A 26427-nucleotide genomic window follows, 5' to 3' on the forward strand; every position below is an offset into this window, starting at 1 on the left:
TCCACGACAGGAATGGCGGGGGCTGCTAGGCGGCAGAGGGGAGTGCTGGAGGCTGCAGCACTTAGGTGGCAGCGGGACCTGCCCGGGGCTGCTGGGATACGTAGACTGACGGCTGACAGCTGGGCTGCTGGGGCTTGGGCTGATAGCTGGACAGGACTGGCGGTGCTGGCTCAGCTGGAGAATGGGAACTCCAGAGAGAGCCAGTGCATGCCAGATGCACTGGCTCCATCTGGAGTTTGAGATCCCCGGTCCCCCAGAGCCCCCTTCTCCTGTCCACGGTCCCGCAGAGACTCTACTTGTCATGGCCTGCATGTGGAGAGCTAATCTGCAGTCGAATGGCGGGGGCTGCGAGGCGGCAGAGGGGAGTACTGGAGGCTGCAGCACTTAGGTGGCAGCGGGACCTGCCCGGGGCTGCTGGGATACGTAGACTGACGGCTGACAGCTGGGCTGCTGGGGCTTGGGCTGATAGCTGGACAGGACTGGCGGTGCTGGCTCAGCTGGAGAATGGGAACTCCAGAGGGAGCCAGTGCATGCCAGATGCACTGGCTCCCTCTGGAGTTTGAGATCCCCGGTCCCCCAGAGCCCCCTTCTCCTGTACACGGTCCCGCAGAGACTCTACTTGTCATGGCCTGCATGTGGAGAGCTAATCTGCAGTCGTCTGTACGCTATGATATATGTAGGTTGCGCTACACAAGGGCCTGTGTGGTTAATTGTGTCGTTTTTGACAAGAGGTGGCAATCTCCTTACCTTGGCAGGTGTTTTGGGTCTTGGGTTCCACTCCTTCTTTGGCACTTGATATTTAGATGCTGGTGTTTGAACAATGGTTTCCTTTTGGCGAGGAATAGAGACCAGGCTTTCTCTGGTTTTCTTCGGCAGAATTGATGGGAGAACCGGAGTGGTTGTGACTTTTGGACCTCTGGGCATCACATTGGGCAACCTACAAGGTGGGGGATGTGACGCAGGCCTCCCTTTTGCCGCAACCACAGGAGAAGGTGGTATTTTTGCCTTTGTGATTTCTTTTTTTGGTTCATCCCTACCAGAGACCAGGCTACCTCTGGTTTTCTTCGCCGGAATTGATGGGAGAACCAAAGTGGGTGTCACCTTTGGACCTCTAGAGGGTGTTATGGGGGGGCCTTTACCCTGCAGTTGAGTAGGAGTCGTCACATTTGGCAACCTACAAGGTGGGGGATGTGACGCAGGCTTCCCTTTTGCCGCAACCACAGGAGAAGGTGGTATTTTTGCCTTTGTGATTTCCTTTTTTGGTTCATCCCTACCAGAGACAAGGCTACCTCTGGTTTTCTTCGCCGGAATTGATGGGAGAACCAAAGTGGGTGTCACCTTTGGACCTCTAGAGGGTGTTATGGGGGCATTAGATGACAACACTGGAGTCTTTTCCTGTGGTCTTTGTCTTCTCTTGGTGTCATCAAATGGGCCTTTACCCTGCAGTTGAGTAGGAGCCGTCAGATTTGGCAACCTACAAGGTGGGGGATGTGATGCTAGCTTCCCTTTTGCCGCAACCACAGGAGAAGGTTGTATTTTTGCCTTTGTATTTCCTTTTTTTGGTTCATCCCTACCAGAGACCACGCTACCTCTGATTTTCTTTGCCGGAATTGGTGGGATCACTTGAGGAGTTTTCAAGAAGTTTTTTTCCCACATCTCTTGATGGGAGAATGCATCAATTTTTGGATCACCTTCAGGATGACAGCTTCGAAAATTGACCGCCTCTGTCAAATACTCATCTAAAAAGTTTGGGAGGTTGGCAGGCTGTGCCAGAAGTGTAGCTCTCGTCATACACTCCTTCAAACTCTTCAATCCGTATGTGCACGAAAACTGGGAAGTCATCTTGAAAAAATTTAAATGCTGTAGAAAATATCCAATTCGATGTGATCTAGGTCAATTTACAATGTGTTTTACTTGGAGATCAAAGGCGGATTCTGTGACAGCACAGAAAAAGTGCTGTTAAAGAATGCTGTATGATCAATGCCAAATCTAGCGCCGCCCACTTCTTGTCAAATATCAAGGCACATTCTGTGACGACACAAAAAAAGTGACGTTAAAGAATGCTGTATGGTCAATGCCAAATCTAGCACCGCCCACTTATTGTCAAATATCCCAGAATGACAACAACACGGAACAATGGCGATAGAGCTCACAACTGTAAGTTGTCACTTTCGAAATACAACTGTTGTTGCGTGACGGAATGCAATTTTAGTTTTTTATAGGCGAGAAGTTAGTTGTTTAAGCATCAAATATGTGGTCGGATTGTCCAGATTCACGTACAATACTTAAAAATATGTTCCGACGATTTCGGAGATGTGGGGTCCTGATAGCGGACCCGGAAGTCTCGCTAGCACCTGGCGGTCAGGGCTCAGCTGCCCAGGTATCTCCGAAGAGGTTAAACGTGAGGTAATTTAGTTTGGAGGCTCTAATGAGCAACATTTAGTCTCAGTTCATTATTTGTTCGCATGCAATGTTGCAGCACTGGTCGCTCTGTGTCTGCGCTTCCCCGGTAACGCTTTAAGTCAATATGTTCATGCTTGTGCCTTGTTGGGAGCGAGCAAGCCTTTTCAGACTGGCATTTACTGTGCAACTGTCCTACAGCGAGTGGAGCTGAGGGATGCAACGGGTTTAGACACCTGGACAACGGGCAGACGTTTTTCCGTTACGGTGGACTGCTGGTGATCTTCCGCTGTCATCCCAGCTCCATGGATACAAGACCAACAGCTGTGCGTCTGGAGACTGATCCCCGGTCTGTGTCTGCGAGGAGCTTCATTCATGAGCATTTACTTTCTTTTGTTTTACTTTGTGACTCAAATTTTAGTCTCAAGCTTCCTTTTTTCCTTCCGAGAGGAGACCAATGGTCCTGGTCAGGATCAGACTTTGAATCACTTTCAATGACATTCCCCTGCTCTTTCAGGCTCGGCAGTGTTCAGCTGCAATAGTGGCTTTCAACTTCATGGGCTGTCAATGGTAACGGCCGCACCTGGAAGAGCACCAAGCCCATATGCAAAGGTGAGCTTTAACCCTTGTGTTGCCTTCGGGTCATTTTGACCAGATTCAATATTTAACCCTCCTGTCGCCTTCGGGTCAATTTGACCCGATTCAATGTTTAATGTCGGTGTTCTTTCGGGAGTCAACAAACATAAAGTACCTCACACTTAAACTTGGAAAACAATATTAATTCTAATAATTTTCTGGAGATTTTAATAGCTGGGGTCATATTGACCTCAAGGGTAAAATATGTTAGTAAATATAAAGGTAACAGGAGGGTTAAACATTGAATCGGGTCATATTGACCCGAAGGCGACAGGAGGGTGAAACATTGAATCGGGTCAAATTGACCCGAAGGCAACACAAGGGTTAAAAGAACAACTTCCAGCTAGAAAAAGCAGCATTTTGACATTTTCTGAAAGCGCTGATTTGCTTTTATTGTCAAGAGTTAGATGAGCAGATTGGTTCCACTCTCCATGTGTGTATTTATGTTAAGCTATTGTGTGTCTTTGTATCAAATTGTTTTAATATGTACAAACAACCTGAATACAAGTATCTTGGCAGTACTTTTTGATTCAAAATTATCTTTCAAATCTCAGATCAAAAAGTTCTGTAATCGGGTCAGATGTATCTAATTTCAGGTTCACACGAAAATACATGTGAACAGAAGCAGCTAAGACGTACATGCATTCTATGGTTGTTTCCCATATAACTTACTGTCGAACCACCTGGTCACAGGCTAGCACCACTACTCTGAAACCATTACAGTCATTGTATAAACATACTCATAATCATTGCCCTGTACTAAAAATATATAACTTGTTTAGTTGGGAGAACATGATTAAATATGTGCATGTCTGTCTCATGTACAAGATTGTACATGGCTTGACCTCTCCTCCATTCAAACAATCTGTCATCACACAAACTGGATATCGGCTCACAAGAGGTGGAGCAAGAGGGGATCGTATTGTCCCACTCAGGAAAAGTGCTTTCAGTTTTCTGTCCCCGCTGCAATAGACTGGAAGTCCATTCCAGGGTCCATCAGAGATCTACAAACATACAGTTCATTTAAAGCTCAGTTAGAAATGGTTAGTTAGCACCCAGCTCTGTCAGCACTAGAACGTAACTGCTCCTTACGGTCCTCAATCTGTCCGTGTGGAACTTTCCCTCTGTCTGTTGTCAGCTGTCTGTATGCCTTGACTTTGCTGGGCGACCATTCATTCTACCTGCATGCATGTCTTTTGTTGTTGTTTCGCTGTGTCTGACTGATTTATACATTTAATTTACTCTGCAAGCTTTTATGTTCTGGATAGCTTCTTCCCGGCGGCAGTCGGGCTCATGAACAGAGCCCGGGTCCCCCGCTGACTGACTATCATCCCCAGGACATTTCCTTCTGGTCACTCCCCTGCACACCTCTTTATACTTAATATTGAACATCTTATTTCACATGTCACTTTAATACACATTACACTTTAACACACACTTACAGTACCCTACAGCACTGTTATCTGTTTGTGCACTTTATTTTATTTCATACCATTGTACATTTAATGTTTAAATTCTTGCACTATTTTGGATGTTGACTTGTTTTGTTTGTCTGTCTAATGTACACACCAGCCTCCAAGTCCAATTCTTTGTGTGTCTAACACTCGTAGCAAATAAATGTTTCTGATTCTGATATTCCCATCGTTCTCAGTTCATAAATAATGTGACCATATGAGTGTTTGAGGCTATAGTAAACAAAAAGTGTGCTCAGATTTGCATCACTAAGTAAAGCAAAAAAAAAGAATGTTTTCTGTAACGCAACTTTGGCCCCATGGTTGTACAGCTTTGACAATAAAAGGGAATAGAAAAGGTCGTCCCCCTTCTCTTAAAACTATTTTTCTCATCCAGATATAGACTAGTGTGCTGTTAACCAGGGGCTCGGCGCGTGTGCGGAGCAGCGCCATAACGCACCAGGATCCTACCGGTGCTCCTGCTCATATGGTTACACCTGAGCCGGAAACGGCAACAGCTGCATCGCAGTGTCCACCTGGCTACAGGAAGCAACCCGCAGCACCGGAGAATTCACCTGCACAGGCTCTCAGGGAGGAGTGTGGGTCATGCCGAGTATGTCCCCATGTTTCTCCAAAGGAATCCTCGTTACATTTCTGCGTGTCCATACAGATATAAATGAGTGCCACGAGGAAGCGTGCGAGTGGCAGCGCGTCAACCTCCCGGCTCATAAGCCCCAGAGGGTACGAGCTTCAGAGACGGACGGCGCTGCGATGGTCAGTGAGGTCAACCACGCTCGGCATAATTGCAGTTTGTACAAATGAGAAGGTTCATGTGTGAATATATCCACAACACATACTACTCTTCCTTTCTGTCGCTCATCCAGACATTAACCAGTGGGGCCAGAGGAATGGAGGATGTTCCCACCTTTGAACCAAAAGGGTGGCCATGAATGCGCCTGCTCACCCTCCCATCAGCTCTCCCCCCACAGCTGGAAGAAATGTGTCCCAAAACAACAGCAAGCTCTGCTGGCTGAGGTTTGTGAAGACACAAGAAATGACACCAAAAAAAAAGGAAGTATCATCAGACTGTTCTCGCCAACCTAAAGAACCTTTGGACCCATGCAACTGGCTAAGAACATATGAGAACTTGAGGGGTTACGTAATAAACACATTAGTCCAACTTGTTTGAAGGATTTCTGCTATTTTTCTTGAAACTATTTCAAAAATGTATTAGTTAAAAATGTATCCATTTGAATTGTATTTCAGATTATGTTGTGTGTGTATTTTGAATGAATAAACAAATGTGTAAATCACCGTTTTCAGTCATTGACATGATTGGTGTGAATGCTTAAAGCATTTAAATTCTTAACCCCGGCTATTACTTATTCAAACTTAACGATTCATATTTATGTAAAATCTCAGGGAAACATGTTTATTCATAACATTTTGCTTTGGCAGACAACAGACATATATTTGGCCATAAGAGTGTGAAAGTGATAGGAACTCCAATCAGCTGCCACAAAGTGTTAACTATCTGAAGAACAGCCAACAGTACCAGCTTTCTGACCTCCCACTTTTGGCACACATATCACACACACACACACACACACACACACGTGTTTTAATCAGGGGGTCCTAAATCCTCACAGGATAAAAACATTTAAAATCCAATATTTTCACAGACTATGCCAAAGTCCACCTAAAAAAAGCAAAAGCTGGAGCTCTGATTGGCTAACTGCGGTGTGTCAGCAAGAGTCTAACCAATCAGCTCCTCCTACTCTTCGTTATAGAAAATTATGTGGCAGTAAATAAACAAATGACAGGTTCTTTGTGAGTTGAGTTATTTTATTTTTCTGCATCAACATTTTTAATGCTCATGATTTTCAGGTCTGCATTAAAATATCAACATTTATTGTTTCTGCTGTTTTGCTTTTGAAATAAAAGTACTGGAATGGAAAGTTATTTCAAACATAACATATATTTAAGATCATCCATTACAGTAGAATAATAATTGATATTACTAAATACAAATAAAACCAAAAAGTAACAGAGAATTAAGAGAATAAAAGTATAAATTATTGATTTGAGGGAAATTATATGGGTGAACAATTTACAAAAAAAGTATTATTATATAACCTATGACACATTTGATTACAAGGCAGTTAACTGTTTATATAATATTACGCACAAACCCAAGTACAGAGATGTGCTAATATATTTGCAAATGTAAGTTGACATATAATGCATATTAGTAAGTACTGTAAACACACATTTGAGCTGAATGTTTAAGCTCACAGTTCAGATGTGAATTGAAATCAGCTGCCAACGCCATGATGTTACATCAATGTATGAGAGCTTCAGAGTTTATTGAAGAGTAAATACTCACAAGTACCACATGGATCGTATGAGCTGATAATGGCCAGGTGATCCTCTCCCTGTAAAACATGTCTCCTCAGGTGTTCAGCTTTTTCACTGCATCAGACAGCTGGTGCTCGGCAGGAAGTCCTGCACATAAGTGATCACCGCCTTGGACAGGTAGGTCATTGTGCCAAAGCTGCCACTAGGGGCGCTGTCGTAGAATAAGTTGCAGATTCCTGTTGCTGGGTCCTTCTCCAGGAAATAATCACTAACACTGTGAGACTTCTGGGTAAGCAGAGGCAAGACAGAGAGAACCCCGGTCAACATACATGAACATCCTTTCAAACTCAAATGTGCCTCTTGCCATCAGCTGTCTCTGTACCTGGTCGCTGAGGAAGAGGTCGTTGGCCAGATGCAGGATGCGGTCCACATGTATAATGCCGCCGATGCTGTCCACGTCCACGTCGGCTACCAGACCCAGAACCATCACAGTCTCCACGAGCAGCTGCCGGTACTCTGGTTGGGGGACGTGGTTCAGGACGGACTCAACCTGCACCGCAAACTTGATCTCTCCCTCTGTCATCTACAGAGAAAACACAGAGTTAAATACACGCACACGCACGCGCCCACACACACACACAGTCCTAAATCAAGCTGGAGTCTTTGGGACGCTACTTCTCTCGTGGTTGACGAGGGCAACACATAGCCATCGATGGACAGGCCATGGCACTTCTGCAGGATCTTCCAGACCTTCCGGTAGAAACCCACTGGTGCTCTGTTGATAGCTCCATCCAGCCTGCGTCTCCTCAGCCACTGGCCTTGCCTGTCCTCCCAGTGGAGCTGTCCATCTCCTGGACCGGGGCCCACTGGTGACAGCATCCCACTGGGGGTGGAGGAGGGGCTGCTGCAGCGCTGTGGTGAGAGAACAGTCAATACTTTCACACATATTCAGTGGAGCGCTTGACTGATTTTAAACCTTACGTCCACGTACTTTAAACACATTCCTTATATACACTATTACACTTGTCAGTCATGTATGTACCACTCAGCACAGTTTTCCCCACAAACATTAGCAAGTCTTTACAAATAATTTCTTAAGGAATGATCACTGAAAACCCTTTTAGTTGTTCGTTTCGAAGGGTTTCACTTCCAATTGATGATGGCATTTGGCTCTCGTTCCTCTGGCGATGAATGCACCGTTGTGAGCACTTTATACACATTTCTTCAATGTAAACTATAATGCAGTTATCCTGGTTTCAGAGCTTAAACGATTAGCTTTGTACTCCTATAACATTCTCACAATGGACAGTTAAAAGGTTTAAACATGATGCAGCAGATCGATGAATATCCTCTTTGATTCCACACATTCCTTGTCAAACCCTGTCGTCAGCCGCTCACTGAAGTGACATCACTTCACGCAGCTCATTCTGGAGCCCCAAAAGCTTTAGGAAACTTTCCCCACACTATGCAGTTGCACTCCCCAAGACCTGTAAACAGACTGTGATGTCGTGTGAGTTCCCCTTTACGATAGTGAATCGTCCCTCCTGCATCACCAGGTTTATGGTACTGACAAGAGTAATAGCACATGCAGGTGTGTCACCATAACAATACATGTGAATAAGGTCTCTCACTCTCACAAAATGATACGTTTAGCCCGTATCTATAGTTATACATTTCATGCAATAATTCATGCATATTAATACACCTCAGCAGACACATAAAAGGACAAGGCTGGTGTTATTAATATTTTGGATTGTGAGATCAATTTTTTTAACTCAAACAAAAAGCAATGCCAGCCTTATCCTTGAAATTTAGAGAGACACACAATATGTTGCCGTCTCCACAAAATACTAAATACAAAACCACGGCAACCCAACGGAGGACAAACCCAGTTAATTGGAAGCCGATGAGGTGAAATGGTTTACCGTGGAGCGAGGAGATGTGACATTGCTACTCAAGGAAAGACCGCCGCTGAAGATCTACACATGGATATGGATGACAGAGAAGAGTTTGAGATGGTTCCCATGGCTCTCGTACAACAGTCATGATGATACTGCAGCCACACGGAGATGTTTGATCTGGAGAGTGAAAAGCCTAACTCAACGTGTGCAACTAGTGGAAAGTCAATCATGTGATGAAGTGAAAATCGTTCGGATGTGGAGGCCGCTGTGGCCGACGGAAGGTTACGAGCCAGCAACGTGTATGACGCAAGGCTGGCGTTAGAAACATGCTAAATATGATCAAACCCAACCCACACTGAGAGGCCGAGAGTCATCCAGCTGAAAACCAAGAGCAAGAACACTGTTATTCTATTCAGGTAGAGAGAGAGAAAGAGATCAAAGCACGTGAAGCCCATGTCACAGCATATTTACAAAGACACACCCCAATCAGTATCCTGTTGTTTTTTTATGTTCATTTGTATTCCCACCTGTTTTATCTCGCTCTTCAGCTTGTGTATCCCTGTGCGTTCAGTCTTGGTGGCTCCAGTGTGGCCGAGTTCATGGATGGAGATGGCAGGACTCGTGACTGTTGACTGGATTGGGCGCACTGATGAACAGAGGCAAAAGCAAACAACGCCGTTGGACACTTATGCTGTAGCCTGGTTGCTGACCTCTGAATGGAAAGGTTAAGAGCCATGCAAGTGGCTCTGTGAGGTGCTTTGAGCTAAATACTCATAACCACTGACACCAAAAGTGCAAATAATGACCTGCTTGTGGCGCTAGAGTGAAAGTTAAAGGATCACCAAAAACAGCAGGATCCATCCTCTGAGGAACATGAATGTCAGTACGCAATGTCGTGGCAAACCATCCAACAGTCGTCAAGACATTTCCATCAGGACTAAAGTGGTGGATTTACCGACAGACCAGCATGTGCACAGCTAAATGTATCTTGCAGCTATCAGTCAGCTCCACCTGATTTGGGCTCATCCTGGCATCTTTCGTTCCCTAAGCTTTATCACTAAACTAAGAGTGCACAATAAAAGTAACACTCTCCTGTAAACTGTGAAAAGGAAACTGGCGAAACTCACCGCTCCTCTCCACCCCAAACTCTTTGCCACTGAGAATGTGATGCAGCAGGTTTTTCATGCCGAAAGGACTCAAGCTCATCAAACTCTCCGACGCCTCTTCCCCTACAAAGATGATACAGAGGTTGTTGTTGTTGTTTTTTACCCATGCAGGGTCGTTTATGTCTGTACTTGGTGTTTGGTCCTCCTACCGGAGCAATTCAAACTGCGTGCCAGCTCAGTGGCCATCACTTGCATGATGAGTCCTATCCTGAGGCGCAGCATGTCCCCGAACAGAGCAGGCTGGGAGCGCACGTACATGGCTAGATAGACCATGATTTCCTATATGACAAACACACACACACAATGCACATGTTTCCTAAGCAAACAGAAAGGATTTACGATCTGTATTCCTGCCTTACAGTGAGTGCACACACACACACAAACATGCATGCACACGCACACACACAACTATAGGGTCTGCAAAAAGTCCTGCGGCGGCCCAAAGGTTTGTAGAGTCACCTGTGTGAGTACGGCTACACTGATGTCCTGACCACTGGCTTCATAGATGAGAGTGTTCAACTCCTCAGGAGGAAGTGGACTTAAAGGAAATAGTGAGGAGGAAGAGTCGGTTTATTAGATGGTTATGCATTTAACAAACCCTTAACGTGAGCAGGAAATCTCTTCGGCCACACCAGCTTACACTGTGATGACTCGTTCCCTGGGTTCAGGGGGTAAGCCCACAGTCAGCTGCTTGTGATGGGATATCAGATCTGTGCAGGCCTGAGGAGGAGACATAAGCAGGTTTATTTATTTGTAAATTATTAAATTGGTCTCAGAAAGTATGGATTCTGTCTCTTTTTTAAGTTATTCAGCAGGCGTTCAAAGTGTTCCTCAGTCACTTTATCATTTGGAAAAGTGTGCAGCTCCTTTTACTTTTAAAAATATGTAGTTTGAATATGTTTTAAGAAAAATGTCATGTTGTGCACTGAAAACCCAAAGCAAATTTAAAATGGCCAATAGATCTATTTTTCTTTATTTTGATCCATGAACAAAGTCCTTTTTTTCCAGTGATCGATCCAGATGAAGGAACGTGGTTTAATAGTGACTCAACCGTGAAGTGTATATTGTAGCAGAACGGGAAAGACAGCCCTTTCCCTCCCCCCACAGGAAAAGTGGGTGGAGCCTAAAGGTTATAAATGAGCACACCTGTGAGCAGGAAAGAGGGGGGAAAAACAAACAATTAAGAAAAACAGCATGGAGATCAGAGAGAGGAGCGAGAGTGGCTCAAGAAGGAAGGAAAATAAGTTTGGTTAGGATTCAGCTTCCATAGACCATTAGGAAAGCTTTCAATAGTTAAAGAACAAAAACAACGGCAGCAACTAAGAAACGGAACCAGCTGAACTACGACCAAATCCTGGATACCCTGAGGAAGGAGTACAGATCCCAGTAGCAGGCTGTCAGGAACAACATAAAGACCGGACCCTGCTTGGATGCCCCTGAGAATCTCCTTCCCTGCAGTGGACCCTTCAGATAAGTTCCTATAAACCCTACTCTCTAGGCCCGACCTCTCAGTTCCCCCCAACAATCACACACACGCACCATTTTCTGAACTGGACTTCAAATGAACTAAGACATTCACACACTCCTGCCCTTGCACACACCCCTATGCCCCCCCACCACACACTTATGTCCTTGGTTTTGAAAGCTATATTTTATTTAATTAACGTGTTCTGAGACATTTTATGTTTTCTCCAGACTCTATTTGAGTTTTGCTTTTGGTTAGAGGACAGTGTATGGAATAAATTCCAGTGATTGTGTTGACTGGTCCTGGTGTCTTTTGAACCCGAAGAACCATAAAACTGAACGAAACTGTATGAACTGTATTCCGGGTTGTGTTTTGTGTTTCGTTTTGTGTCATACATACCTTTTGTCGTGGAGAAGCTAGTTAGCCAGACAAACCCCCTTATTGCTAAAGTAGCGTAACCAAAATAACGGGTAAAAGGGATCCTACGCTACAATATGTATGTTCATTTATACTGTTGACGTTTAGATCAGGGCGGATTCTATAATGTCTTTTTATGTATTCAACTCACTTTTCAAATTAAATATTGTGAAATGTCTTTTCAGTGTCAAACAAGGGTGTAGAAGGCTCCTCCAAGGTCCTGAGTGGGGTCCAAAGGTCAGTTTTGTATCTGGCCTAAACTTTTAGGCTTATTCAGAACAGAATGCTTGTTGCCGACAAAGAACTCTTCTTTGCCGTCGTCTGCTGTGATATAAAAAAAAATTACTTCTTACTTACCTCAGCGAGGACCGCCACTCTCTTGCGTAGTATCCCAGAGATGTATCTGATGAGTCCCCACTCTTTGCAGGCTCCGGCTTGAACATACAACTCCTCCAGAAGGGAACGCACGCTGACCCCGTCCTGCCCGGGACCTGACAACTCCACTAGCCAATCAGCTCCTCTAGTTATCGGAAAACAACAACAAAAACACACTGGATGGATCATTCTAAAAAGAAAGTGTTAACTTATGAGTGCGTCAAAGCTGAAAATAAGCTCTGTGTGCATAGCGGTCTCTATGTTCGTACTTCATCGCATGAAGGATGTAGAGTAAGTCTGCCTGGTCCTGCAGAGTTGGACACTCTCTCAGCTGCCTCACCAACGCTGCAAAGTCAGTGTTGCCCTGGGAGTCTCGAGGCAGGTGCAATTCTGCAGCGCTGTGGGACTTGCGAGGGATGCCAGCGTTAGACAAATACATCTTTAACGTCACATGAGTAACAAGTTCCTTTTGCTGCGCCTACCTTGTGCTGCTTTACATTTGGTCCAAGCTGGGGAGGAGGAGGAGGAAGAGGAATTTCAAGTAGGTTGAGAGCTTTTCGGTGTTTGCTCTTGACAGGAGTCACAGGTAGATACATGGAAGACTCTGGAATAGACAAATTCAACCCATGTGTGACAGCGAGGTGAAAGACGAGAGCTTTTGATGTGCGGACAATTCGTTTTCATTTCTGGTGTATCTAGTTTGACGTGATTTGTAGCGTACCATGAAGAGACTTCGGACCCAGTTAACGACCTCAACACAATTTACGTTGTTGTATTCAGAATCAGATTAGATTTGGCAAGAGTGAAGGAAAACAATCCAATTGTGCCTCTAAAACTACGTGTCTTGTGGCTGCATTGAATTATGGGCTATCGAGGCTATTGAGTCAATAACTATATTAATCTGCAAGAGTTAATTAGAGAATAAAGGTTGCAACCAGATTTTAAAATCAAACCAGACCAATTATTTCAGCAACATCTGACTTGAGCTTTCCGTTCAACCTCAATCAAACTCCAACCGCGGCAGCAGCATTACAGGAAAAACTATTCAACGGGGAAACTGACTGATTTGTTTGTCTGATTCCTAATAACTCACTGGGAATGTTCAGGCCCTGAACCTGGGCCATGAAGGACAGGATGTCTCTGGTGGTGTGTTCAGCACTGAAGACGTGGTGCTGCCCCATCTGGATGGGAGGAAGATGGCACTTTGTGGTGGTGCTATGAAGAAGCTGGGTGAGGTACTGGTCGAACATGTCTTCTGAGCCATCTGCAGTTAATAACAACAACATACAATGCATTACTTACAGTTCAATCAAGTATGACTTCCAGCAATACACACTTCACCAGCAACTACCTGAAAGCCCAAAGTTGTTATATTCCTGTCCATATTCTTCATCTTTTTCATCCTCGAGTAAGCTGTCGTCGTCTTCTTCGTCCAGGAAGCTGAGGCGTGTGTGGAACGAAGTGGTCTGGACACTGGAGAGGTCCGACATCTGCACCCTGCGTAAACATCCACATTGTCACGTGACAGACATTTCAACACACTAATAGGATGACGTTTCTGTGTCACAGATAGAAACAGACCTCGCTCCAGCAAAATAGCCATCCTGTAGCTTCCTGAGGGTTGCTAGGATACACGGATCAATCGCATCTCCATCCTCAACTGCACATAAAAGGTAAACAAATGCGGTGAAGCGATCAAATACTCAATATTGAACATAACCAAGACCTTTTTGGCCAAAAAAAGGGTTAGGAGCCTTATTACCCAGCATGCTGCGGGTGATGGGGAAAGTGAGAGTGGGCCGCCCTGTCATCCTCCAGCAAGAGGAGAGATAGGCCAGCTCTGTTCGTAACATCTCCACAATCATCTGGTTGTCCAGCGCCAGGTAGAAATGGTGCTGATCCAGAAACTGGAGGACAGGACAGAAAGAAAGCAAACAAAGTATTAATCAGCCGTATTCATTACCACCACTTTAATGGTTGTGAGTATTGCAACATCTCAAGCCAGTTTTACCTGCGGGGTGAATATATAAGAGCGATTTCTGATCTCGTAGAATTTGGATGTTCCCAGAACTCCAATGTGTCTGTAGGGCCGGCCACTCAAACTCAGCTTCTTGCAGTTTCCTGCGGCAAAGACACGACGTGGCTCTCATTATTATTCCACAGACACGCACAGCGAAGAGAGGAGTGCTTGGTGCTCGTTTACCCAATCGGACATAAACATGGCTAAGGATGCGAGCTGGCATGACCCTGATAGGCAGAACCTCTGACATCGTCTGGACCACGACCCCGTGATCACTGAGCAACTCCTTGATCTCCTCTGACTCTGCTACAACACAAACTGACACACACAAATGAAACAAATTACATCATAATCTGCATATCAACCAATACTAACATCAGTATGACACATCAGATGAGCCTTCCTTCTTCTTTGCTCCTGATAGACACACGATGGAGTGTTGGTTATTTCTATTTCTTTTATTGGTACCTTATTTTTCCACTTTTTGTGGGATTTAACAGTTTTATTTACATTTCCCTCAGACTAATGATAAATCACCAACCTTGTACCACAACATCTGGCTTGAAGTTAGTAGAGAATCTCCTGTTGAGGGGATCTATCTCTCCTGGTGCTAAAAAACCCTTCAAACATAAAGAAAAAGAGAGAAGATGTTACAAAGGCAAACGATTGCCGTGTTCTTTCCTTACTTTTATGTTTATTAAAGATCGATTTAGCATAGCTCCATTGTCTATTGTAGACATCTTGTAATTGTGCATTTCCTCCTCATTTACAACGTTTAATCATAATATTTCCAGACAGCTGCTAAGTGTTGCAAGCCAACATGAGGTGTTCAAGGGAACCTGTGAATACCTCGGACAGAAGACAGCCCAAAATGTAGAGTGACTGGCCCCACATGTGCGGCAGCTGCCCCATGGCCACCCGGTCCACTGAGTGAGGATTGCTGTACTCCTCCTCCACCTGTTGGAGGCAAGACATTTACACTGGTAATATATGTAAATAGAGCAATGAGAAAAAAAGACTGTTGGACTGGCTGAATACCAACTATAAAGACTACGTTAAAGCCTTTGTCTTCAGGGTAGGCTGCTTTTTTGACTAATAACAAGGTCATGAATGCAACACAAGACAATGCAACTGAACATCATATATTAATTTATAACCATGAAAAACAAACGTTTTGGAAGTTAAAGACCAGTCCTGCCATCTTCATAAAACAGTTAATCTCATATCTTTAATGACCTCAGACTGGTTTTTATTTTGTATTTTTCTCCAGACAATGCAACTACAAGGAGACACGAATAAAAGTGCATCTGCCATACTTGTCAATGGAAGTGGGATACCTTGTCAGGAGGCACAGCATACAGTTCAGGCAACAGCTTGATGCCGTTCTTCCCTCTCATTAAAACGCCCTCCAGGGCCTCACGGTACTCTTGCACCTGTTCAAGGGCCACAGTCATTTGTTCACTATTACATCTGCGGTAAGAGCCCTTCAAAGTGGCTCCACGAGTTGTGCGAGTGCAGCAGTAACCAGACCATGTGTTTGGCTGTATTACCTGCACTTGATCTCCAGAGAAGATGCCGTCCAGGATGAGATAAGTCCAGAACACGGGCCACTCGCACTCGATATTCTCAAACAGCTTGAGCTCTGCGGGATCGTAGTGCAGCCGAGATGGGTCCTAGTGAGTAAACACACTCTCAGATTATACAAAGACATATAGATAGATAGATATATACTTTTATTAATCCCCAAGGGGAAATTAGTTCTCTGCATTTAACCCATCCTTAGTTATTAAGGAGCAGTGGGCTGCAGTGATGCGCCCGGGAAGCAACTGGGGGTTCAGTGCCTTGCTCAAGGACACTTCGACTTGCAACTAATGGGGAGAGCGGGGATCGAACCGACAACCTTGGGGTTGCAGGACGACCCCCTTACCCCACTGAGCTACAGCCACCCCAAAATTAATACAAGTATTCTGTCCCTGCTGCATGATTTCCGCAGCAACTAAATACATTATAAATCCAAGCATTTAAATGAAATTTGTACCTCTTTAGGACACCGATATCCATCCCGGATGAAGCGGCAGCAGCCGTAGCGACCCTGAAATTACACCAAAGAGCAGAAATGTCAGCATGCTAACGAGGAGAAAGGAGGAGAAGTTAAAACACGGAATTGTTGCATCATTTCCACGGAGCGTGCACTGAGTCTCGCTCAGGCCGCACCTGCAGTTTGCTAATGATTTCCGACTTGGTGATGGCCACCAGGTCAGGGTCCTCGACAGCAAATGCAGGGTAGGAAATGATAGACAGAAGACCGGCATCGATCTCCTTTGACGTTGACGCTCTTGGCAGCATGGAGCACAGGATGGACTGAGGGGAAGCACATGAGACGTGCTCAGCAGGAGAACATTGGGCAGACACGATGCTGAGGGGCCGAGAGGCCGAGCCAGCGGTACCTGACAATGTTCAACTTCATCAGGCAGAACGTGGATGACTGACTTCGGCCCCCCATGGGCACCAAAAAGATCCAGCTCATCAATGGCCTCCAAGGCTGCCTGCAAACCACACACACACACACACACACTCACTTCATACAACACTTTCCTCTTGTGGTCTTCATGTATAGTATTACATAAATGCTGGCGACATGAAACCCGTACCTTTGCAATTCCTACGGAGCTGCCATTGAGCTCGGGGATGCCCTGGTTGGTCTTGTCCCCTCGCTCCCATATGCCATAATCCTACAGGGGGGATAAATGTAATGACATAATTATTTCTTCTAGTCTAAACTCTCCCCGTAACTGTAGTACTCCACCAATTTAGCATTATACTTCCCTCCACATTCACATTTATTTTTATGTTTAAAATCATCAGGCCTCTGAAAACGTTACTCACCGCAACTTTGTAAGCAGCCTCGATGTAGAAGACCAAGTTCTGGATGAAGGCCACTTCATCCAGGTTTGAGATGATGCGAAGACCTGCGGGATAACGTAATTTTTTTAATCCTGTGTGGCGTCTTTAAAACCAAAAATCCGCTTTAGCGGGCATCGGGCAACTATACCTGAAGCGGTCATCTGCGCGAGCATCAGCAGGTAAATAGAGGTGGCATCCACCTGGAGATGGCCCCACTGGTTGTCCCCGACAACCGTGGCACAGGTGGGTGTATCGTATTTGGCGTGCAAGCAGTCCGCTGTACTCTGGGTGTGTTTGAACTTCTCCACCTTGGCCACCTGTATGCGCAGAACCCACACAAATATCCACAGTGTTCGTCTCGGCCAGAAGATACTCAACAAGGGATATCAGCAAAAAATAAAGTCAAGACTATGAAATGGTTGTATTTTTTGGGGTGTTGCTAGAGAGCAGAAAGGAAATTGCAAGAAACAGAGAAGTGTGTTACATGCACAGTAGAGTCCTACTGATGCTCCATATCCTGTTATTGATCACATGCCGACATGAGAACCAATTACCTGCTTATTCACAGCCCTGTTTACGTGATTAGAACAGTATAAAGTCTTTTATCTAGGCCTACTGATGATGATGATGATAATAATATCGCTGGAATCTTTGTATTAATTCCAAGAATACAAGATGAGAGCAACAAACAACACACAGAATAGACTGGATCCAGGCTTTCACCTTAACGTATTGTTAATAATTAGTTTCTGACAAACTGATGATATCGCCCGAATTGGTCGTGCCTGTGCAGATAGGAGCAGAAAGCTGGAGGGGCTGTTTACATAAAACGGCCTGTATAAATACCACAGTACCACCAGATAACATGTGGTGGTTTCTAAGAACCAGAAGGCATATTCACGCTAATCGGATTTTCCACCGCAAACAGCTGCGTCTTACCTGTCTCATCATGCACTGAAGGAGTCCCTGCATCAGTTTCACCACACTCTGCCGACAAACAACAACATCCGTGAGCTAAGAAAGATCCAACAAAATACACCCACAATCCAACTTGTTTTTCAGTTTTTAGTAGAAAAGAGACGGGACATCACAAATCACTTTTCTGATTCGAATCACTCCGTTCAGTTCAGAGTCTGTTCACTTTTGGGCCTCAGTTGAGCGCTCACATCCCCGCTGCGTGTGAACGCCAGTAAGTGAATGCAGCATGGCTTAAAGGCAATGTGATGACTGAAATAAGTGCTGCAATAAATATTTTGTATTAAAAAGTGCAGTGAAAAAGCCTGGGGTCAAATTGACCCAAAGAACACCGACATTAATTATTGAATGGGGGGTCAAATTGACCCGAAGGGAGGGTTCACAAAAACCTGTGATTAACCCGATTACAAATTTTAATCGTTTCACAGCCCTAATACATATATATATATATATATACACACACACACAGGTATCTAAGAAAACTAATATTTGTTCTACTTTGTGAAGTTGGAACCAGCTATTTGTATTGCTCAATTACCTTAATTATACCTTCATGATACTCCCCTTCAGCTCAGAGTCTGAAACACCAAACTGAGAATAAGACTTCTTGTTTTGGATTAATGGGATGTATTCTGCATTTGTTAAACTAACTAGATGTGATGCTGCACATGCCACAAGCTCGCCACTGTGAAACATGGACGCACCATAACAGGTGGGACAAACATTAACCCTCCCTGACTGTGAAACCTTTTTCTGTCCCAAACACACCTGCTCCAGTTCGTAGGCCTTGGCCTTGTCCTCATCGCGGTCTGCGTTCTTGCGGTACGCCATGCCCAGCCCCCACACGGCCAGGACACTGTACACATTGTCCCTCACCCAGGCATCCTTCATCTGGGCACTGGCAGGGAGAAGCCCTGTCACTGGGTTCTGACACACACACACACACATACACACACAAACACACACACACACACACACACGCACGCATACACATGCACAAACACATCAATCATCATCATATTATCAACGACAGTAAATGTGACTTTAAGTTGGGTTTGCACAATTTATAATTTGTTTTCATTATTTATTTTAGAACATGAAACCCCCCCTCCCCCCCCCCCCCCCACACACACACACTCATCTGAAACCAAACCTACACCCTGGCACAGGCACGTGCACAGATAGAGCCAGAGAGCGCTGCCCTTCAGAGCGCGCTGCTCATGACACCTGCACAGACCGTGATGTTATGCTGTGTGTAAGTGTGTGTGTATAATCTCAGTAACCCAAATCTTATCTGTGCGTGTTGGGGAATGAGAGAGACCCCAATGTATTCATATAGCCACGAGCCAGGGTATTGGGCAATGTTGGCATTTTAAGAGGTGATTATCTTCGCGATCTGTGATTAAAAAATGTTTTTTATTTATTGTGCGAGATATTTTTAATTATGGTTTTATTTATTATTTTTGTTTTGGTGAACCGGTCTAGTTCCTCTTTGAATACTTCCGCTCCTCCTTATCTGTCTTTGGGAATATGGGTTTGAGAGGGCAGGCACGTGCACAGATAGAGCCCTAGTGGTGCTCAAGCACCAGCCCTTTTGCCCTGGATGAGAAAAGTGCCCTTTTTGCTGGAGACACTTTTTTTTAAATTAATCAGTATTTAAGAATAAAATTACTCTCTCTGTCATCAACTCCCCCCAAATGTGTTTTAATATCCGACAAGGCATTTATTTGAGTTCTAGTGAGAATTTCGCCCCGACATGCTCCGCGGCGTTCTATTTAACAGTCTAGGATTTGCGTGGCCAGACTGAGAAAAAAAATCATAAGGCCTCTCTGGTATTGTTCAGAGGGCCGGGCCAAATGTGGAGGCGGGCCGTATCCGGCCCGCGGGCCTTAGTTTGAGGACCACTGCTCTTGGCTGTTGATGTCTATTAATATCGCTCATTTTGAAAATGAGGTCAGAGGGCAATACGGATCCGTGTCAGACCAGGAGGGAAATACGTGGCTGGCATGACGACCCATTAGCCAATCAGAACGCTTGTACTATTGTTGCTATATAATAATTCATCTTTATTCATAAAGAGAATGTAAGCTAGCGGTCTGATGCTGCCCAGAGGAAACGCATGTCGAGGACAGCATCATCAGTGTAATGCTGCTTATGCTTCAACTCTGTCCGAATTTTCTTTTGGCATTGGGTGCCCTTTTTTTGGTTTGAGCACCTGCCCCCCAAAATGTCTGTGCACGTGCCTGCCCTGGCATCAATGGCATGCTGTGTGTAAGGTCATGTGGCACTGTTTTCCATCAGCTGCAGACCCCTGAGGTCACACGTTTAAACTTAGACAGCTGTTGACTGTTGAAGTGCTGACGGATCAAGGCTCCGGTCCTCAGTCTACTCCTGAGGCTGAACTTTGCCCACGCCTTCTTTATTTCCGGGCAGCTAAAATGAAACTCAACCCAAACAGGCTGCAAAACACCTACAAGCCTAACATATTTCTGCAGGAGATAACTAAACTATAGTTGACTTTGATAAATATAATAAAATACTAAAACTAGACCGTTCTCATTAAAAGAAATGCAGCAATTATGGGATACGTGTACGTTAACTTCCTTATTTGATTTGATGTTACTTCACCTCCAGTATTTTGGAGACAAACACTGAGCTTTTTACTCCACATGTTTGACGTGTTGCGCATTGTGATCTTTACCAATGATGATATGTTGTTCTGAAATGGGCCGTGTTGCATAATAAGTACGTTTTTAAACATTCCTGTGTATTTTGATGCCAACATGTGTACATTCGTGTCAGTAAATGTAGGACTCGTACTTGAAACAGCACCTCGCTGTGTCTCTCCTGCATGTTGCCAATTTGCCATGTCTGATCCGGACTCACCTGGTGGCACAGGATCGTCTCTTGGACCAGCCTGGCGTAGCCATCCAGCCTCACTCCTGAGTTACTGCGGCTCCTCATCCTCACTGCGCACACGACACAGCAAGTTCTAGCACTGCAGGCGCATCGGCACGCATGGCTTCATGGTGAGTAATAATAACTCACCGTGTTAGTGATCCATACTTCCGGTCTTGCGGGGCGGATGTAATGGGACAGCTTCGCCGCTCTGCAGGGACTACTGCTCGGCCACAGCTCGCCAGCTAGGAGCGGGTAGCATCCAGCTGGTTTTTACCACACGAACAGTAAAAGCCACACACGTAAACGTAAACACGCGCGCGCACCACCCGCAGGATGTGTAGTGAAGCCTGACAGGTGGGCAACACGTGAGATGTCACAATAAACGAAGTGCGTGCAAAGTCCCAACGCAACTCACGTGTACATCCGTTCGGAAAAATAAAAACAATAAGTATTACACGATGTTCTTGTTGTTTGAGTGTTTGACGACAGGGGGCGCCGTTTCTTCGTTTTCCAGTGTTTCAGGACGCAACCCGGATGAAAACGGGCACTACATTTCATACAAATCACGTGCTACAAGAAAACAAAGGGAAAACAGGACTAACGTTTACAATTTATTGTATCAAAGATATATTCACTTCTTTTGGGACGCTATTTGTATATTATCCGAGTGTTATTTTAGTCTGTATGCACACATATGTTTATTTTTTCCTATACATCGGTATATATAAATATAATTGATCTTCTCTCTCAAATTGATTCTCGCACTATTTTACTGTTGTATAAATACATGTATACTTAGATTTAGATTATATTATATTTTACTTTATTCATCCCCAGGGGGAAATTACTTCAATATTTATACTTAGGATAAAAGCAATAAGTGAAAGGTGGAAACATAAATAAATACATGATAACAGTGGTGGAAGAAGTACATGTATTTCCATATGTACTTAACGTAATAAAAAAAGTACCTATAATCTATTTCGATGTAGCTATTATAATCTAATGTATATAATGTTGGCTGGTTGCATTTATTGTACAGTGATGCATCTTATCTTATTATTATGTTTTAAAAATATATCTTTACATGCAAACTATTTAGTTGTTAAATTATGCATTACAATTCAACAACGCCCTTTCGTACACAGTAGCCTCACATTCCGATTCACTCAGATTATGGCCGAAGAGGAGTAAACATGATTTCCCGCTGCAGAAAGGCAGAGTCTATCGAATAACGGAATCTGTAAGCCAATCACATTGCACAGCTGTGGCCTTTTCGGCCAATCACAGCGCAGCAGACTTCATCGTCGTCTCACCAGCAACGACCATCCGCTAGCTAGTTTAGCATCCGCCTGGATGAGCGGCTAAACTACAGAGACACCGACACATCTGTTCGTCTCTCTCTGGTTATGTGTTCCTCCTAAATTCATTGAAGTCAACAGTCGTCCGAGTAATAAACCCGGAGCCCCGGTCGAAGGTAAAGAGACGTGTTTACGTCTGTGTAGCTAGCTGGGCGTTGCGAGAGGAGGCGCGGAGGACCCGCTAATGATGTTGGTGTGGCTCGGTTCGGAGGACCGCTAACATAAGATAATGGAAGTGTGTACCAAAGCTCCCTGGAAGTACAATTGAACCAATATAAAAATACATGTGAGCAGACGAGTCGTGTTAGCTCGTATCATCTACTGATAGTACTAGCTTGTATTTCCTGTTCGGCCGTTACTTGTTGGTTATTCCGTACACGTTAGATGTGCTGGATTAATGTACTTGTCATGCATAAAAACAGCATAACTGCGAGCGCTGATTTCGTACCACCGACCTCTCCATGACTTTAGCTCTAAAGCATCTTTCCTCCCGCCGTCTCTGTAAACAATGTACACTGTTGGTCTCCTCTCGACCATGCATGACTCTGACTGGAACTCCCTCCCTCAGATGCAGTTCATGCTGTTGTTCAGCCGGCAGGGAAAGCTGCGGCTCCAGAAATGGTACGTGCCCCTGCCCGACAAGGAGAGGAAGAAGATCTCCAGGGACCTGGTCCAAACCATACTAGCCCGGAAGCCCAAGATGTGCAGCTTCTTGGAGTGGAGGGACCTCAAGATTGTGTACAAGAGGTAAGCGAGTATGGGAAGTTTAATGTGTGGCAAGTAAGTGCAGTGCAGAGAGCATCGCATCTATTACACCAATCCTAAAAGCTGACCTGTTGCTCCTCATGAGATATGGCAGCTACCGTTGAACACGTTGGCCGTTAAAGTTCATCCGTGGCTCTGGTAATGGGGCGTAAGAATATCTTCAGTGACATGATAACAGGTGGTGGTCTTGTGCCAGGTGTGACAGAGTATGATCTTAGCAATAGGATGTATTTTTGGTTTGCAACATCACTTTTGCATCTGCGGTGGCTTGTTGGGGTTGTTTGTGAACACCAACGTTTCAGTGATTATTTTGTCAAGCACAGAGATTTCTGGCATTTAGATCTCACCTTCTAGTGTGTGAAGAAAGCCATAAAACGCCTTCTCTCTAACAACAAACTGCCAAACTATGGACGACTGACTCAAAAACAGAAGGGGGGCCCAATTTGTTCTGGACATGACTGCTGAGTCATGAAAATACAAAAGACACATCGGTATGTGTTTAATATGATAAACCAAAAAAACTCTCAGACAACAAAACAGCCAGGAGACGGGGACGTACTGGGAGAGGTGCGTTTTAGCCTTCTGTTCTGTTTTTGTTCATATATGTTTGCGTATTTTTTGTAGTCTATTTTATGTGATAATTGTTTTGATTTAACGTCACTTCCTGTGATGTAGATCCCTTCAAGACCAAACATACATGCATACATTGTGGATGATTACAGCTAGATTACCATAATTTAAGTTAAACACACTAACATATTACATTTCTGCTGCGAGAGCGGAAGCACTAATATCTGTACTCATCACCGCCTTGTTTATCTTTTTCCGCCGTACTTGATTTTGTAGATACGCGAGCCTGTATTTCTGCTGCGCAGTCGAGAACCAGGATAATGAGCTGATCACCCTGGAGATCATCCACAGATATGTGGAGCTGCTGGACAAATATTTTGGCAGTGTGAGTCTCTCAAACACCACATGTAACATGCTGAGGGATGGTACTGCAGAAATCCAAGGTTGTCAGTCTTTTAGTCAGGAGCTCCTCTGATCTGCTGCTGTCTCTGTTGCCATGGCCTCACAGGTGTGCGAGTTGGATATTATCTTCAACTTTGAGAAGGCCTACTTCATCCTGGATGAGTTCCTGCTGGGTGGAGAGGCCCAGGAGACTTCCAAGAAGAACGTGCTGAAGGCCATCGAGCAGGCCGACCTGCTGCAGGAGGTACTTAATCAGCGGATAGTTGGACCCACAAGGCAGGCCAGCTTCTCTCTGTATGGGGGAAATGCCCGTCACAAGTTTCCAAAGCCTAAGCTGATGTCTTCAAATTCCTGGTTTTGTTTTTGGTTGTCCAACACTCCAAACCCCAAATAAATATTCCATATACTGTCATTTTAAGGCAAAGAAAAATCAGCAAAACTGAGAGGCTGGAACGAGCAAATTTATGACATTTCAGCTTGAAAAATTATTTGAGCATCGTTTATCAGAAGTGCTGCCAAAATACTTTGTCAAATCAAGTAACGGTTGCAGCGCTAACTTTGCGTAAATGAAGAATTCCTTTCTCAGGGATCCTAACGTTACACACGGAAGGGTGACGCAGATGTTGGTGTGTTGCTTTTACACGTGTGACTCGTGTTTGTAGGGGCACTTTGCAAAGACAGCAAAGAACATTTCTCTTTTCTTTGTCTCCGTCCGCAGGAGGCCGAGGCACCACGGAGCGTTTTGGAGGAAATTGGGCTGACATAGATCATCATGCTCTTTCTCCCGGCTGCAGATCTGGAAACCCTCCACGTCACTATCCCGCCTTCTTCTGTTGTCCCCTGCGTCATTGTTGTATGTATATGTCCTGTGCAATCCTGTAATGTCCTTTTTAATGTGGTGCCTTGTGTGGTTTGAATGTGTCTCCTATGTACAATCTCCGTCGCTGCATTCCGCAGTGCTATTAACGTAACTCCACACAGTACAATGTAGTGATAACATGAAAACTGCAGTGTCATGTTAAGATCATCTACCATCACCGGTTGCGGGGTCATTCGTGTCGACTCTTTGAAGTGCTGTAGCAGCCGCAGACGGTGCTTCTGTGTGTTTAACCGTCTCATTTGAGTCTCAGAGCTAAGCGTCCCAATACATGAAGAACAAATACTCAACAAGGGTCATTTAATATAGAATTATAAACTGATGACAAACAGGTTTTTACCTTGTTTGTCAAGAGCAACAAATTAACGCATGATTTTATTTACTATAAATCTGTCATTTTGGACTGATTTCGAAAGGGGCAGTTTGAGGAAATTAGTTATTTGTACTTATTATGCGTTAGATGGAATATTTAGTTTTTTCAAGATGCTTAGAAAAGGACTCTAAAAATACCTTCAAAACAGCAGCAAGTGTTACTAAATGTTCTTTTTGTTTTTGTTTAAACCGTCATTGTTTAGATAAATATTTTGTCCCGCTCAGTCGTGACTGACATAACAGTAAAACATGAGCAGCACCAGCCGGAGCTAGTGCTGTTGTGGGAATCACACGTTTACAATCACAAATATCACAAGTGAAATTAAACTGACCTATTATCAAAATCAGCGTAGATGTTATGTAGGTTTGTACATGTTTCTGTTGAGGTGATTCCCCTCCAGAAATCAACCATCTCATATTTCCTTGTCAAAACTAAAATGTTGACCCTTCGGTAAGCGTCAGCTGTTTGTGTTTGTTAAAATTGTCATTGTGTTGTTCATATTTCTGTCAATTGATTTATTTTCTTGGCAAAAAACATTCACGATCGTAATGGCCTCTGGAGATAAATCGTACGTCAGTTTCTCACTTAGTCTTAAGTCAGGATTATGTAGTGATCCGAAAAAAACATTTTATGTATTAAGATACATTGGCTCATAGACACATAACCAAAGAACACTGTTTTAACATCTCAATGGTGTCTGTGGAAAGCTGACATGGCTGAAAAGGGATGTAGAACTGCAGGATGTTGGACAGAACATGTATGCAGGGGTCATTCGGCCACAATATACCAGTATTATGTCATTATTCCTATTCGTTAGGGTTCAGGTTTATCTCCAGATTCTTCATGGTGAAACAATAGACGACGAGCTGCACATATCCGGGTACGTATTTATCACCGTCGGCTTGTTCACTTGGCCGTAGGATTGCAGGAGAACAAGCCCAACAAGTGATGAATGGATGCTCATCCAAACTATCTGCATTCTTAAAACCACAAAGTGTTTCTGTTGAATATTCATAAGAAATATGAATTATTAATAAAGTTCATCTTTGATTTGTGCAGAGATCTCTTTTTGTATTAAACACTGCCACATTTGCCAACATTTCTTATTTG

The 26427-nt window shown here is 44.3% G+C and overlaps 2 protein-coding genes and 1 long non-coding RNA gene across 12 annotated transcripts; 2 read left to right on the plus strand and 1 right to left on the minus strand.

The window, feature by feature from the left end:
• Positions 1 to 2163: 2163 nt before the first annotated feature.
• Positions 2164 to 5805, plus strand: LOC130192683 (uncharacterized). Of its 2 annotated transcripts, XR_008831428.1 has the most exons (3): positions 2164 to 2406; positions 2602 to 3012; positions 4885 to 5805. It is a non-coding gene; the product is annotated as an uncharacterized LOC130192683 (long non-coding RNA). The 2 variants fall into 2 exon arrangements; XR_008831427.1 differs by having other exon boundaries at positions 2164 to 3012.
• Positions 5806 to 6311: 506 nt separating this feature from the next.
• On the minus strand, positions 6312 to 21399 carry phka2 (phosphorylase kinase, alpha 2 (liver)). 6 transcript variants are annotated; one of them, XM_056412246.1, is made up of 33 exons: positions 21117 to 21399; positions 20955 to 21037; positions 18837 to 18995; positions 18033 to 18080; positions 17242 to 17410; positions 17076 to 17158; positions 16841 to 16921; positions 16637 to 16735; positions 16404 to 16550; positions 16228 to 16281; positions 15740 to 15862; positions 15527 to 15622; positions 15039 to 15146; positions 14731 to 14809; positions 14373 to 14507; positions 14181 to 14290; positions 13932 to 14076; positions 13751 to 13829; positions 13521 to 13666; positions 13263 to 13433; positions 12652 to 12773; positions 12439 to 12575; positions 12152 to 12314; positions 10553 to 10632; positions 10372 to 10450; positions 10062 to 10191; positions 9874 to 9975; positions 9274 to 9392; positions 9101 to 9124; positions 8771 to 8824; positions 7521 to 7757; positions 7228 to 7428; positions 6312 to 7130 (listed from the first exon to the last, which is right to left on the minus strand). In XM_056412246.1, exons 2-33 carry the CDS (start codon positions 21030 to 21032, stop codon positions 6957 to 6959), a joined length of 3732 nt encoding a protein of 1243 aa, XP_056268221.1. In that variant the 5' UTR covers positions 21033 to 21037; positions 21117 to 21399; the 3' UTR covers positions 6312 to 6956. The 6 variants fall into 6 exon arrangements, with proteins under 6 accessions (XP_056268221.1, XP_056268222.1, XP_056268224.1 ...); XM_056412247.1 differs by lacking the exon at positions 9101 to 9124; XM_056412249.1 differs by lacking the exons at positions 10372 to 10450; positions 10553 to 10632.
• On the plus strand, positions 21027 to 26372 carry ap1s2 (adaptor related protein complex 1 subunit sigma 2). 4 transcript variants are annotated; one of them, XM_056412255.1, is made up of 5 exons: positions 21027 to 21097; positions 22899 to 23077; positions 23942 to 24050; positions 24174 to 24311; positions 24786 to 26372. In XM_056412255.1, exons 1-5 carry the CDS (start codon positions 21095 to 21097, stop codon positions 24831 to 24833), a joined length of 477 nt encoding a protein of 158 aa, XP_056268230.1. In that variant the 5' UTR covers positions 21027 to 21094; the 3' UTR covers positions 24834 to 26372. The 4 variants fall into 4 exon arrangements, with proteins under 4 accessions (XP_056268230.1, XP_056268231.1, XP_056268232.1 ...); XM_056412256.1 differs by lacking the exon at positions 21027 to 21097 and adding an exon at positions 22276 to 22446; XM_056412257.1 differs by lacking the exon at positions 21027 to 21097 and adding an exon at positions 22456 to 22616.
• Positions 26373 to 26427: the final 55 nt, after the last annotated feature.

The sequence above is a fragment of the Pseudoliparis swirei genome, chromosome 4 (assembly GCF_029220125.1).
Source record: "Pseudoliparis swirei isolate HS2019 ecotype Mariana Trench chromosome 4, NWPU_hadal_v1, whole genome shotgun sequence".
Lineage (NCBI taxonomy): Eukaryota > Metazoa > Chordata > Actinopteri > Perciformes > Liparidae > Pseudoliparis > Pseudoliparis swirei.

What these genes read in the sequence shown, in the direction of transcription:
- phka2 (XM_056412246.1), bottom strand. Translation starts at nt 21,032, where the DNA reads ATGAGGAGCCGCAGTAACTCAGGAGTGAGGCTGGATGGCTACGCCAGG. An exon ending in TGGGCTGTCTTCTGTCCGAG is followed by an intron (nt 14,810 to 15,038) that starts GTATTCACAGGT and finishes TTATGTTTGAAG; the next exon opens with GGTTTTTTAGCACCAGGAGA. An exon ending in TCAGGGCCTGAACATTCCCA is followed by an intron (nt 12,774 to 13,262) that starts GTGAGTTATTAG and finishes TGTCTATTCCAG; the next exon opens with AGTCTTCCATGTATCTACCT.
- ap1s2 (XM_056412254.1), top strand. An exon ending in CTCAAGATTGTGTACAAGAG is followed by an intron (nt 23,078 to 23,941) that starts GTAAGCGAGTAT and finishes TTGATTTTGTAG; the next exon opens with ATACGCGAGCCTGTATTTCT. An exon ending in TGGACAAATATTTTGGCAGT is followed by an intron (nt 24,051 to 24,173) that starts GTGAGTCTCTCA and finishes ATGGCCTCACAG; the next exon opens with GTGTGCGAGTTGGATATTAT.